Raw genomic sequence first — 15,479 nt, 5'->3', positions numbered from 1 at the left:
TAAAGGTAGAGCACAATTTTCAAATAAATGACAAGAGTACATAATATAGACTGCACAACAGCATGGTCAACAGTGTATTTCAGGCAGTTAATCAATCCACAGAATTTTTTACATTCAAACTGTTTGACTAAATTATTATCCACTATCACTTGGTAGTACATTAGTGGAATATTGCTGAAATGAGAGACATTTAGTGTTCCGTAGCGTAGAGTGCACTATTAGCTACATTAACAGCCAATTTAAGATAATCAGTCGAGGTCGTAACGTGGTTCATTTAGAGGTGACAAACATTTAGACACAGGGACCCGTTCTTTGCAAATGAAACTCTTTCAAGCCTTGCGCCTTGTTTGAATTGCCCGGGAACATGAGGAGCCTATAGTTCCCCGTTTGCTTTCTCCATGGCAACACCTCGATCAATCAGAGCTGACTTGCCAACCGCACCCCTATTCTCCTGTAGTATAAATTGTTGAGATTGTTTGAAATTTGACACTCTTCTGTTTGTCCTGATGAGTGCGGATCAAAAGCTTTGGCAACATGTCTCTCTTTTCAGAAATATTTTTCATTATCTTCTAAACCTTGACTAATGGAAAGTGGTCTTGAAATTGTTTGCAGAGAGCATTTCTCTTTCTTTATTGGCCTATATTTTTGTTCTGATACACGTTTGTGTGGGCATAGGCTAATCAAGAAATGGTGTGGGTGGTATTTAATGTAGATGATGGAGGTCTCACCCGCCAGCTGGAGAGCCAGTGAGAGCCCCGCATTCTCTATTTTTGGGAAGGCTGCTGCATTAAGTGCCAATCAGGCACTTAACTGGGCTAAGGTAGGCCTTTCCCGGGATCAAGGGCCCCGGGAAGGGGTTGAAACCCCACCCCCAAGAGCTCCTGGCCAATTAGAGGTCGGCAGCAATGCATTGCTTGGCAGTGGCACCAAAGACGTGGTGGCCATTACCAGTAGTGTACCCACCCGAGGTCCAGGGAAATCGATGGACCCAGGCCACAGGTGAGTGATGCCCGGGGGGGACAATTAATGCCCACTTAAGGGCCTCATCCCACCACTGCTGGTATTCAACCAGCATGGGCAGCGGAGCTGCCACATGAGAAGCCCGAAAAGCAAACCCGATAAGGGGTGGGTGGGGGGATGCGCTGTTCCCCTGTTCAAAGGCACTTAGCCCCTCACCTCCACTAGCCAGTGAGCCTCTCAGTGCAACCCCCATCCCCCCCTCATTCACCTGTGGCCTGAGACCTCGACGATCCTAGGCCTCTGGTGAGTGCGTTACCGGCATTATCTCAGATTGGCTGGCTGCTCTCAAGGGTGGGACTTCTGCCCCGAGGTCCGAAATCCAGGGAAGGCCACCCCACTGGCCAGTTAAGTGCCAGATGGGCACAATTCTGGTGGGCCTTCTCTAACAGAGGTGACGCAGGGCTCTTGCTGGTTGTCTAAACAGAGGCAGGCGACACTCCTATCGCCAGCATTAAGTTCTACCCAATGGAACTAAATATCAGGCACTGCATATAACAGGTGGCCGGATTCGATATCATCTATTTAGCACCAACACCCAAAACTCATTTCTACCTTTGCGTTGATTGTGGGAAGAATGCTGGCCAGGTCACAGGGAGAATAGGCCTGCTTCTTTTTAAAGAATAGGGCCATACGATCTTTAATATCCATCCGAACAGGCCTGTTTAATGCCTTGCCTGAAAGACAGCATCTCCAACAATACAGAACTCCCTCAGTGCTGCAGTGAAATATTAGCATTATGTTTGTAGTCAAGCCCTAGAATGGGGCTTAAAGACACAATATCTTGACACAAAGGCAAGCGTGCTCTAAGCGGCAGCTGTGGTTCAGTTTGTAGCACTCTTGCCTCAATCAGAAGGTTGTGGGTTCAAGCTCCATCGCAGGACTTGAAAGCAATTTAAGATGACATTTCAGTGCAGTACCAAGAGTTTGCTGCATTGCTGGAGGTGAAATCTTTCAGATAAAATGTTAAACTGGGGCCTCATCTGACATGTCAGGTGGATGTACAAGATCTCATACTCAGAGGAGTAGAGTTCTTCTGGGGTCCTGGCCAGTGTTTCTCCCTCGATCAGCATCAAAACATGGTGCTGGTTATTTATCTCAATTGTGGGACCTAGATGTGTGCAATCTGCTGTTTTCCTACAAACCAATAGTGAATACACTTGAAAACAATTGAATGTAAAGCGGTTTAGCGCTACATAATGCCAACTGAGCAAAGCTAACACTGTAAATGTTGATGGCTTTAGATTAGCTATACCAAAGGAGCAAGGCAATTACTGATATGTATGGTCACTACCAGTAACTTAAATTTAATGTTAATTTAAACAAGAGGGCCACAAGCATAATTTTAATTTAATTTTGCGTACATTGTATTCTTATCAGTATTGAGAAATAGATTCTCTGCCTTTTTGGGCACTCAGCATCAGCATTGCATACTCCCAAGGACATGTATAGCAATGTCTTAGAATCAGTAAATCTCCTTCAAAAAAACCTCAATTACAAAGGTGATGGTAATCTGGGATCTGACAGTCTATCATTTAACTTTGATGGTAATCTGGGATCTGACAGTCTATCATTTAACTTTGTCAGAATTACTAAGGAAATAAATATGTATATAATATGAAGCTAACTATGCAATATAATTCATGACAAATACTGGAAATTTTGTTTTGTCTTTTTACAAGTGTCAAACGAGGGGGTAGCATCTTGGTGCCCAATATAATAGATTAACAGAGTATGGATTGATCCTTCACTCCAGATATGGGAGCCCAGACACTTCTCCACAAGTGATGGTCAATTTATGCTGCACTCCAGGAACAAATTCCCCAAGAACGCTTTCACAAGCAGGAATGATATGTGGATTGGGAGGTACAAAGAAAAAGGGAAGGGAAAGAGTATCCACTTATCAGGCACTTCCACACCACAGAAGAAGTCCACCAATATCTGAATCCTGTGTTCATCTTACATCAGAAAATCAATGTTTTTATTTGTGCATTCCAAGTTCACATCAGTACGTTACATTTCAAATATATCAAGAAGGCAACATCTTTGCCAACATTAATTATGTCGTCCACATGGAATACTGCCATTAATAATTATTTGGAAATCTGGCTGTAAAATGTGTAATTTCTCTTTGATCACCACTTGAAATGCATAAAAATTTTCTACTTAGCAAACTATAAAGATGCAATAATGTACAGTGTGTACAGCCATCATTAGATTTTCAGTTACAAATCTGTTGACTTCATGCTGTTAGTCATACTATTTACTGTCAAAACCTATTATAAAATTTAAAATTATTTATGATTATTTCCTCTATTTTAGTTTCAGATTATAATGCAGCTCTGATTCATATTTGCACTGTGCATTATCTTTTTACCCACAGCACTTGAATCAATTTGAAATGAAACCTGCACAAAGTTCCTGTGATTTGATTATTTAATCTAGCCATAAACCTGGCTAATACCTAATCCCACTTTATTTACTTGAGAACATTCTTCTTGCCATTCTCACTGATTCTTCTTGATTTGTTTTGTATGTTTACATCCATCAATATTTCCATTCATTTTGTAAACACACGATCTATTACTGACATGTGGCTACTCAGTGCCGACTCTCGCTCTTCCAAAATGGTGATAATTCTCCTTTAACATCCCAATCTATTTTCAGTGAATCGCTAAACTTCACCACTGCCTATTGACCAAATTCTTAACCAATGTAAACAATGCAAAAGGGTCTTTTACCCTTCTAGCAAGAGACCAAGATAGCTGAAGAAGATAGCCTGTTTGGGGTGCAACTAGTTCTGGAGCACAAGTCTTCAGTACTATTGCCAGAATATTATCAGGGCCCATAGCCTTTGCAGTATCCAGTGTCTTCAGCCATTTCTTGATATCACGTGGAGTGAATTGAATTGGCTGAAGACTGGCATTTGTGATGCTGGGAACCTCAGGAGAAGGCCGAGATGGATCATCCATTTGGCACTTCAGGCTGAAGATTGTTGCATATACTTCAATCTTGTCTTTTGCACTGATATGCTGGGCTCCCCCATCATTGAGGATGGGGATATTTGTGGAGTCTCCCCCTCCAGTGAGTTGTTTAATTGTCCACCACCATTCACGGCTGGATGTGGCAGGACTGCAGAGCTTAGATTTGATCCATTGGTTGTGGGATCGCTTAGCTCTGTCTTTTGCATGCTGCTTTTGCTGTTTGGCATGTGTTATAGCTTCGCCAGGTTGACACCTCATTTTCAGTGTGACTGGTGCTTTTCTCAGCACGCTCTTCTGCACTCTTCATTGAACCAGGGTTGATACCCTGGCTTGGTAGTAATGGAGGAGTAAAAAATATAGCAGGTCACAAGATTACAGTTTGTGGTTGAATACAATTCTGCTAATGGCCCACATCGCCTCATTAATGCCTAGTTTTGAATTGCTAGATCTTTTCCAAATCAATGTCTGGGACATTTGTAAGGTGCAATTCAGTGAGTATGACTATGTCAGGCAGTTGATTGAATAGTCTGTGGCCTAGCTCTCCCAATTTTGAAACAAGTCCCCAAGTGTTAGTGAGGAGGACTTTGCAGGATCAACAGATTGTTGTTTCCGGTGCCTAGGTTGATGCTAGGTGGTCTGTCTGATTTCATTCCTTTTGATTTTTCCATAGCAATTTGGTACAACAGTGTGGCTTGCTAGGCCATTTCAGAGGGCATTTAAGAGTCAACCACATTGCTGTGGGTCTGGAGTCACATCTAGATCAGACGAGGTAAGCACAGCAGACTTCCTTCCCTAAAGGACATGAGTGAACCAGATGGGTTTTTACAACAATCGATAATTTTTTGACTAGCTTTTTCAGCTTCTGAAAACAGAAAACTAGACTAGATTTTAATTCCAGATTTGTAAATTGAATTTAAATTCCACCAGCTCCCATGGTGGGATTTGAACCCAGGTCCCCAGAGCATTAGCCTGGACTACTGGATTACTAGTTCAATGACATTACCACTGCACTGTCCTAATGCCACAAGTCATTTGGTTTACATTGGACAAAGGAAAGCTTTGATTTTGGGAGATGGTAAGAGGGCGTCATTGTTTTTTTTCTAAAATCCATTCACAAGCTATAAATGTTACCCAGTTACTTTTTAAAAAAGGTAAGTGAATACACATCTTATACCATATAACCAAAGGATCCTCATATATACAGGTATACACACAAGTATGCAGACACACACAGGCACCCACATATTGATTTAAGTCCATAATTGAGTCCATAATTAAGTCCATAATGATACTCCAGTGCCGCGTTGAGGGAGTGCTGTATTGTCAGAGTGCTGTCCTTTAGATGCTGCCTGTTACAGTGGTTCAAAAAGATGTTAACAGATACTACATTTCAAGTGGTTGATTTGGTCAACATTCCTACCTTAACCAATACCACTTACAATCAGGGTAACTGGTGATTCAGCACATGGCTGTTCCATGGAACAATACTGACCCTACCCACATAGCAGTCACTAGGTTTCATAAAGTTGTTAATTATGTAAATAATTAAGATGTGAAAAGTGCAATATAAATATATATATTATTTTAATAGAAGTCATCCACTACATGCCATGCAAAGCAATAGAAAATGGAATTATTAACTGACCTAGTAGGAATTGGAACCTCAGTAAGTCCTGTGAGAAGAATAGCTGGAGAAAGACGCACAAATGCCACAATTGGCCTTTTCAGGAAGTCTAGCTCACCAACCAGAACATTAGAGGCTTCAGCACCAGTTGGGATCTTCTTCATGAAGTGGAGGTCGACCTGCCCAAAAAAAATGTGGTTATTCAGAAATGTTTTGCATCAACCACTGGAAACTAAACCATCTAGATTTGAACCTGACTTTCAGAAGTAAAAAGATAGAGTCCCAACCTGAACTATACCTCTTTGCAGGGATGGGAGGCTCCAATTGCTCATTCCTTAAATTCACTCACTGTTTAGTGAGCAGTGAGTAGCTGAGGCATACTTTAATTGGCCTCAGTGCCCTTCAGCTTTGGAGAGAAAATAAATCTGTCAAATTCCTACCATTATCAAATAACCAGTGATGGAAATCGAACATGGGAATCAGGCTGTTCATTAAACACCTAAATCCAAGATCACACTCTGCATCAGTTTCAGATAGGGTTTCTCATTTTGTCAGATTTAGGATTTAAAGTAAGGTCCTATTGTCTTACAAGTCAAAATTATTAGAAATCTTCAATTTGTTAATGTGTTATGTGAGGATGGAAGCAAAAATAACCAATCACTGTCTCACTCCTCTCATATAGCTCTAGATCAATCGGAGTTACAGAAATCCTTCTTTCTCCAGGTATAAGATGACTAATACTACCATAAATATTCTTTATAAATGGAAGACAAAGATGGAAGATTTATTAGAAATGCCACGATCTAAAATTATCTTCTGCAAATATTTCACTGCACAGTTTTCTGAAAAAATCCTAAATGCGGTAACAGCATTTTTCAGATTAAGTTTGAGACATGTCAGTCACACTTCAGACTTTGCATAAAACACCAACAAATTACAGCTAAACAATATTTGAAATTTGCATTCTTCCCAATGAGTGAAGCCAAGCAACTGTCAACCTGCAGAAATGCCAAACAGCAATGGCAATTAGCCCCTAATTGATCTCATAATGTGCCTTGCTAGACTACTTCCCCAGAGAAATACCTGGGCAATGACAGGTCAGGTTAGCAGCTAAATGACACAATTGTGCTCCAGAGCTGAAACTAAACTATAAGATATCAGTTAGTATACAATTTAATATCAGCCTGGATTTTCCTGACTTCAACAGAATGATTAAAGAAAGAGGTTGGATTCCCAACCTGCTTAGCAAAGGAAAAATGGGTTATGATTAAATGAGTTATAAGGACAACATAATGCAGGGCGGAATCGTCCAGTCCCGTTGGTGGCGGGCGCCATGGCGGTGGCGGGGGTGACAATATTGTGAGAAGGCCAAAAAACGTTGTCAAGAAACCAGTTTGCAATTGTCCTCTCCACCCGTCAATGGCGGGCCAGGTTTCCCACCACCGCAATCAGTCCCCCACGTCAAATTTACCGCCCATGTCAGTGTGACTTCAGGATGGCGTGCTTCACGGCTGCCTTGAAAAGGCATGCACCTGGCGACCTGAACGCTAATGGGAACTCGGAGGTGAGCGTACACAAACTTGTGCAGCGCTTGTGAACATCGCCCATGAGACATCAAGGAAGAGGCGCACACAGAGGGGGCACAGGCAAGTTGGTTTATCCTGGCTGGCTTTCAGTGCAGCGCCAGGGCAAGGGCTCCAGTGTGGGTCAGGCCGGGGGGGGGGGGGGGGATGCGAGGCAGCACAGACTGAAGGAAGTGCACAAGCCCATGCCAGGGTTGAGTGGGGGGGTGCAGACAAGGTAGCAAGACTGAAGGAAGTACATAAGTACATGCCAGGGTGGTGGTGCGGGGGGTGGGGTGAGGGAGAGGGAGGCGGCCACGCACTTGGAAAAACTGATCAAAAAAGTGAGCATTCTTCCACAGTTGAGACCCTTCAGCAGCAGCTCCATTGACATGCTTGGAGTCGGGCCTCTGAAGCATCTCTGCTCATGCAATACAAAAGCATGAAAGTGCCATCAAATGCTCCATAACTTTTCACCCCTCGGGCGCAGACTGCAAGTTACTGTGTGTTTTAGAGGACAGCAGAATAATTGGCCGACTGGGCATGTTGCAGAACCCCCTTGTGAAAGGTGGCCATGGCGCAGTCACTGGTGGGGGTGCTTACAGCCCCTTCCAATGTCTTTATTAAGGTTTGGAGCAGTATCCATCATGGTTCAAGCCAACAGTGCAGCCTTGCAGTGCAGGTTAGAAGAATGCCTGCACCTGACCTGAAAGCACAGCATGCAGTCCAATGGCCGAAGCTGTCACCTATTGGAAAAAGTGGAGTGGGGTGGAGGTGAGTGGGGTTTCGGACAGCCATGAAGTGCACTACACACTGACCATCCAAGTGGTGACCAACACTCTTCTGCACGCGTCAAGGGGCCTTCAGACTTAACCAAGAGGTTCTTAGTGCACCTATGCTAACCCACGCATCGCTCTCTTTGATCCTGCAGGAGGAGAACATCAGGATCATGGAGCCTAGTGATTTAGCAGAATGCCTCATGGCTTATAGGGAGCAAAGAAGAAGAAGAGTGCAGCGGAGGTGCCTGGCTCAGCAAAGGGAAGAGAATCTCCCTCAAGATGAAGGGGCAGCAGGGCCTGCTACGCATGCAGCTGAAGGTCCACAGAGAGCCGTCGCTCGTAGGCACCTCGCTAGACCCAGGGTCTATTGACGGCACCTGTCATTCCTGCTATGACTGAGAACCGGTATCGCCAAAAACCGCGCATGTCTAGGGAGCTGGTCGGTTACATACACTACCTGCTACAGGACTTGATGCCATGAAGACATGGAGGGCATCCACTGCCAGTGGCCGTGAAAGTGACCGCGGCACTCAATTTTTACACAAGTGGCTCCTTCCAGGGCTGAACAGGTGACCTGTGTGAGATCTTGCAAGCCTCCACGCACAAGTGTATCCAGGAGGTCACGGACGTCATCTTCATGAAGGCACAGAACTTTGTGCATTTTGACCGGGATCAGCAAAGCCAGGAAGCAAGAGCGCTGGGATTTGCACAGATCTCAGGTTTTCCACAGGTGCAGGGTGCCACTGGCTGCACTCATGTGACGCTTAGATCTCCGTGGCAACAAGCAGTCAACTACGTTAACCGCAAGGGCTTCCACTCGCTGAATGTTCAGCTGGTGTGCGACCACCACAAACAGGTCTGCGCACGGTTCCCAAGGAGTGTCCATGATTCCTACATCCTTAGCAGGTCTCAGATCACTGACATCTTCCAGGGTCCAGAGCGGCTGCAGGGTTAGGTCCTCGGGGACAAGGGCTACCCACAGAGGATGTGGCTGATGACACCCATGTGTTTGTCTCAGACTGCAGCAGAGCAATGGTACAATGAGGCTCATGCCGTGATCTGACTTTGGTGGATCAAATGATAGGCATTTTGAAAGTGAGGTTCCTGTGCCTTGACAGGTCCAGTGGAGCACTGCAATACAATCCACCGAGGGTGTCGCGCATCATCGTCACTTGTTGCGCACTACACAACCTGGTGCTGCAACAGGGGGAGGACCTGGCTGAGGAGGTGGTGGAAGAGCTGCACGTCTCCTCCGATGAGAATGTCTAAGGGGATGACGGTGATAAGGTCCTCGAATGCAAGGATGCCGGGGATGAGGCTACCGCACTGGACAGACGAGGTAGGCGCACATGGGAGCCCCTCTTAGCCGCAAGATTGGTGGAGAATGATGACGAGATGCAGTGAGGACAGTCCTGGCATCCTCACCTTGCATCTGCGAACGCTTGACTCCTGTGTGGCTGATGGCAGCACACATACCCTCAGTGCTCAGGCTCACGTCATGGAGATGCAGCGGAGGCCCTAATAGTCGCTAGATTCCAGGAGGATGATGATGACATGCAGTGAGGACATTCCACAAATCTTCACATAGCCTCTGTGAATGTCTGGCTCCTGTCTGGCTGAGGGCAGCTTGCTTATGCTCTGTTATCAGGGTCATATCATGGAGATGCAGCCGTGAACCTTTAAATGCACCAGATCCTTTGTCAGCCTTCAGCATCTGACCCTTTCAGGAGCACAGAGTCACTGGTCACAGATGCTGAAGTGATGGGGGCCAGTCCCACCTTAAAGGTGCTGAGAGCACACAGAGAGAATGACGGAACTCTGAGACACCTGCCCACGACATTCTGGCAGCAATGACAAGCACCATCGAGGTGCAGGCATCAGTAATGTGTCCAGTGAGTGTGAAGCTGGACCATCACTTTGGTCTGAAGGTTACACATTGCACAGGGATAAGGCCCTGCATGGAGACACCTGCCTTTATCTTGTGCAGGAACCAAGGTTTCACATCTGAGTGACATGAACACAGGTCATCATAACAAGGAGCCATAGGCAAGGAGACATTCTTGGGAGTTTATTTATAATAGTGAATATTATGTACAAATTAACATCCGTGCCCTGGTTGTGCAACTACATCTTCTTAACCTTCCTAACCCTGCCGCTATGTCTTGGTGCTCCCCCAACATCCACAGCGGAGGTGGAGACAGCTTGCTGACTACGACGCCCTGTCTGTGACGACCTTGGCGGCCGTCCATTGGAGGGCCGAGACCTGGAGGGCCCCGGCCTGCTTTGGCTGTCCTGCTGTGGGGCAGCTGCACCTTCCTCAGCCTGAGGAGCTGGAGCTGTGGGTTCACAGGAAGAAGGGATTCGGACCAGCCGGACATTTTCGGAGTCACCTGGGTGGATGGCCCGGGGTTTTGAGCTGCTGGTCCTCCTCCCTATGGGTGCCTGAGGGCCCCTTGCTGACTCCTTGAGGAGAAGGGGAAGCTGGAGTGAGCCCCGCACCCCTCTCGCGTTGACACTGTTGGAGGTCAACTATGGTATCAGCAATGGAGTCCAGCCCACACAGCAGTGAGGACCGATGTCCTAGACCAAGATCTCCATGGTGACTGCCTTCCTGCCAGCGTTGACCTCGATGCATCAGCATGCTAATGCTATCACCTCGGACTGAAGGTAGAAAGACTCCTCCATCGTCCCTTGCAAGCTAAGGAGTGCACCAGACATCCCTTCCTGATGTTCCCGTGATTGCCTTTGCAGCTCCACCAATTGATTGAGGACCAAGTCCAGAGACTCAGCAGATCCCTTGCCTCCAACAGTCCTCTAAGTGCCGGCGACCTCGGATGTCCCTGCCTCCGCCTGCTGTGGAGCAGATTGTGTGGTGTGCTCACGAGATTGTGATCCCGAGGCTATTATACATCTAGGTCCCACCGAGGTGTGTGTCGCTGCGCTGGTGGAGGGTATGGGTGAGCACCGTGACAGGTCTTCAATAGTACTGCCCTCAGGGTCCTCATCCGAGGTGCTTTTGGCGCTGAGGTTCAGGGTCATGGTTGCCCGAGGGCGATGTGTTAGATGTGCCTAGGAGAAAAAGTGGAGATTATTAGTGCTTGGCAGCTGTGTTGAACACAGAGCAGTGGACTCAGGGTAGCATTGACAGAGGGATGATCTGGTGCAGGATCCTTAAGTGGGTGTTCGCCGCTGACATCACCGTCGCCATAGGAACAGTTGGACGTCCTCTCTGGCCAGTTCCAAAGCTTGGCTCTCGAATGGAGAGAGGACGTTGATGTCCGGCACACCACTCCTGGTCTGGGACCTTTCCTGGTGATTGTGCGCGATCTTGTCCTGCATAAAGACAGATGGAGAGAGTGTGAGCAAGGCACATGCCATGCCAAATGAGAAGGATGGCTGGCATACGTGTGTGTTGAGTAGAGCCATGGTTGGGATGAAGAGGCAGTCTCCAGAGGAGATGAGGCCAGATTGAGATGTGAGGGTGTGTGTGAGAGAGTGAATGGTGATGTCTCTTGAGCTGGCAGTGAGTGAGATGCCAGTGAATGTGTGATGGGCTTGTGAGTGGGAGAGTTGAGATTGATGAGATGGTTGACTTACTCTGGCGTCATGGATGAGATCATTTATCTGTTTTCTGCACTGGATGGCCGACCTCTTGTGTGCTGTGTTGGCACTGACCACCTCTGCCACCCACCGCCTCCCAAACCGAGCGGTGAGACTAATGTGCCTCCTGCGGCCAGAGCGGCGGTAGAGGACTTCGCGGCGGGCCTCCACTCTAGAAGGTTTCTGGACACATCACGAAATCGAGGGGCTGCAATCTTCCTGGCTTTTGGCTCTATGTTTTCAGTGGAGCAGTCCGGGGCTGCAAGTATCGAGAAGTCTGTGTGCGGCTGTGTTTTAAATATGGCGCCCGGCCTGAAGAAGCGGCTAGGTAATGGTGTGGCAGGCCAGTTGGAGGCCAGCAGCCAGTGATCCAGTGTGTTTTCCATGACTGCATAATTTACGAGGTGGGAAGAGGACGATACAGCGTGAAAAACCACCATTACGGTAAAACAGCATTTTTCACACCTGCTTCCGCACTTAGTGCAAATCTGGGACAAATCCAGCCCAAGGTTTATAATTTTCCATTAAATGCACTCTGATCCCAGCCAAAACATGGGGTAAGGGCATCAATTAGTATTGAGGCACTTCCTTTCACAATGCAAAGGAAAACTGGACAGTAAAGCACATCCTTATGCATCAGTTTGTGCCAATTACAGAGGTACACGTTGATCTGAGAACAGGTCATTTGTCTGCCCATCTTTGTCATGGCCTAACGCACAGAATGATATGGAGAAGATTTTCTTTGTTCAAAATATGGGTTATCACTAGTTAGCACTCTGTCCTTTTCACCAGCAGAAAGAGTCTTGTGTATTGACTTTGAAGAGCCTTAATCTAGTTCGCAGTGGTTGTAGATTTACAGAATGAAATGCCCAGAAATTACCACTAATTGCTACAAATTAGAAGTGTTACTTGAAAATCTTAGACTACTGCTGAGGAGAAATTGAAATACCACAATGATGTTATAGGGGGTATTTTTCTGGTACCAGAGACAGGTTGGGATTTTCCGGCCCTGCCTGTCACTGGGATTGTCCAGTCCAGCCGAAAGTCAATGGATTTATGGTTGGGCCGCAGAATCTCCCGCAGCCGGCCCCGCGGAACCAGAAAATCCCGGCCACAGTAGGGTGCAGGGAGCTTTACTCTGCATCAAGCTTGTATGACACCGGACTCAGAATGTCATGTGCCAGTCCCCGAGGGCATCAGCCAGATTTCAAAAATCACAGAACTTTAATGCAGGTATTCCATATCTAAGTTACTATGAGGGAATCTATATTTTTAAATTCAATTTGTATGTTTTTGAGGCGGACGCTACCTCAAAACAGAAACTGAATTGAAAATGAAACTGTAAGGGAGCAAAGGTAAACCTAGAAATGAAACTGAACTTCTAAGGAAACCAAAAAACAAACTGCGGTTGGGAAATCAAAACTGGACTCTGGTTGAAAAATATAAGGACACAGATCGGTCCAAGCCGCATTAGTAGCTGTTGAGTCCACTAATGCAGTACAAGCAAGCTAAAGAAGACTGAAGACAGTCCAGATTCAGAAGCTGAGAATAAGTTGCTACAGCTGTTTCTGTTATTGGAAGATAACATTGGTGGGTCTACCCCACCCAGACCGAGTTGAGCAAGTTCTGCACATATGTGCTATTTGTGGTGAAGACCATGCTTGTGGAACTCAGGTTGGTTGTGCGCTGCTGTTGGATGAAGATCAGGCTAGCTCCTAGGAGAGGAGCTGAAATTCCTCATGAGGACGACAGAGTTTGAAGGACTTTGTGATTGAGTGTGGTTACTAAAATCTGAGTGGACTTCCAAGCCAATTCGTAAGATTTGTCTTTGTTGTATCTGCCATTTAATGTGCAATTTATAGTTTATATTCGACCACAATTTGCCTGTTAATTCATGTTTAACTCATGTTAATTCTGGATGTTCGAGTATAGGATAGATAGTATTTAGTGTTTGCTTTGCTGACTCTTGCGTTGTAAAAATTCTTCTGTTTTAAACCATGCAATCTTGTGACTTAATTCCTTTAGTAAATAACTGGGATTTCGTATTCCTTCTATTTAAAAAAAAGTTATTGGTCTCTACCAAAATCATAATATACTATATCAAGAAAGCCATGTTAAGAAAGCTAAAGTCCTAAGACAACAGATTCAAAAATCTACTTAATAAAACCAAATTACTGTAGATGGTAGAGATCTGAAATAAACACAGAAAGCTTTTTGGAGTTCCAAAGGAGAGTCATATTGGACTCAAAATGTTAACTCCATTTCTCTCTCCACAGATGCTGACAGAACTGCTGAGATTTTCCAGCACTTTGTTTTTATATTTTAAAAAATCAACTTTGTAACCAAACTCTGGTATCCATGCACGAGTGAGCCAGGTTGAGTTGCTCTTGGATTCTGGGTTTTCATTTACTGTTGTAGCACCCTTGTTAACATATTCCTGTGAAAAGATTTTGTTAAACTATTTTGATGCAGTCATTCACCTGTTTATTTTAGCTGGTTCATTATATTAAAATAGCACCCAAAGAAAGTTTAGGTGAACTGATAACCATGTGTTGCCAGAAAATCTTAAATGCTCCAAAGTCTAAGAATGTTAGAAATAGGAGCAGAAGCGAACCATCCAGCCTTTTGCACCTACTCTGTCATTCAGTAAGATCATGACTGATCTTCTATTTCAACTCCAGTTTTCCACTCTATCCTCATACCTCTTGTTTCAGTTTGTTACTAAAAATCTATCAATCTCTGTTTTGAATACTCTCAGCAACTGAGTATCCACAGCTCTCTGGTGTAGAGAATTTCAAAGATTCACAGCCTTTTGAATGAAGAAACTTTTCATCTCAGTCCTAAATGGCCAACACCTTATTCTGAGGCTGTAACCCTTAGTTGTAGACTCTCCCAGCCAAGTTAAACATCCTCTTAGCATCTATCCTGTCATGCTCCTTAAGAATTTTATGTTTCAATTAGATCATCTCCCATTCTTCTAAACTCTATAGGTTGAATGTACTCAATCTCTTGTCCTACTCAATCTCTCCTCATAAGAGAAACCCCTCAGCCCAGAAATCAGTATAGTGAGCCTTTACTGCACTCCCTTTAAAGCAAGTACATCTTTATTTAGGCAAGGAGAACAAAACTATTTACAGTAATTCAGGTATAGTCTCTCCTTTATACAGTAAAATCCCAATGAGTCAAATCCCAAAGGGATTCACTCACAAATTCATGTTAAGCGGGGTTTTGTGATAGCCAAGGAGGCCCCATTCCCATATGAATGCATCTACATGTAACCCGATGTAATGCCTACAAACGATGTCAAAGACAACAGATTTGAATGCCAAATGATAACACAGTAAAGCAGTAAATGTGTGAAAAAGTCTTTACTCAATTTGTTCACACCTTACAATGACCTTGTAAAAGGCTGGAGCTTTGCGTTGAAAAATGTCAAGAGTTAGCTCGGAAAAATTCTGTAATCTTTTTCTGCTTAGCATGCTGTCTTCGGGCGTGTGCGATACAGTTCACCATGTTGTCAATGCAGCCAAACATGTTTTCAGTGTTTTTGTGCTGCAGTGAGAAATCCTGGAGCAGCTCTGTGGTTTTTGTGGCATTGGCTAGGGAAACAGGCAGGCGACCTCCAATTGACAACACTTTTAACTTTCTTGCAGGTTTAGCCATACTCGCAGACCTTGAATGTCCTTTCACAGGGAGATCTCAATATCAAATGATGGCTTGCCCAGTGCTCTGTGATTTCGTGCTCTTGTGTGGTCTAACTCCGCTGATTGATCAGCGCAGTCATATGACAAGCTTGGACGAGTTCAGCTAATCCAAAGTTACCGATGCAGAATTTCAGTTTATCAAAAGCACAATTCATGAGATTTGCTATTCCGCTGGTGGGAATTGTTGACGACTTTGACATAAACGGAAT

The 15,479-nt window shown here is 45.1% G+C and overlaps 1 protein-coding gene across 1 annotated transcript in view; it reads right to left on the bottom strand.

The window, feature by feature from the left end:
- Positions 1-15,479, bottom strand: part of LOC144672698 (electroneutral sodium bicarbonate exchanger 1-like) — a 340,464-nt gene that overhangs the window by 103,381 nt on the left and 221,604 nt on the right. The window contains exon 8 of the mRNA XM_078534615.1: positions 5,647-5,804. Coding sequence (XP_078390741.1) covers positions 5,647-5,804 — 158 coding nt within the window. The remainder of the gene's footprint in view (positions 1-5,646; positions 5,805-15,479) is intronic.

This window comes from Cetorhinus maximus, chromosome X, assembly GCF_964194155.1.
Source record: "Cetorhinus maximus chromosome X, sCetMax3.hap1.1, whole genome shotgun sequence".
Lineage (NCBI taxonomy): Eukaryota > Metazoa > Chordata > Chondrichthyes > Lamniformes > Cetorhinidae > Cetorhinus > Cetorhinus maximus.
The sequence above is the reverse complement of the archived record's forward strand: the minus strand, read 5'-3'. Positions and strand labels throughout refer to the sequence as shown.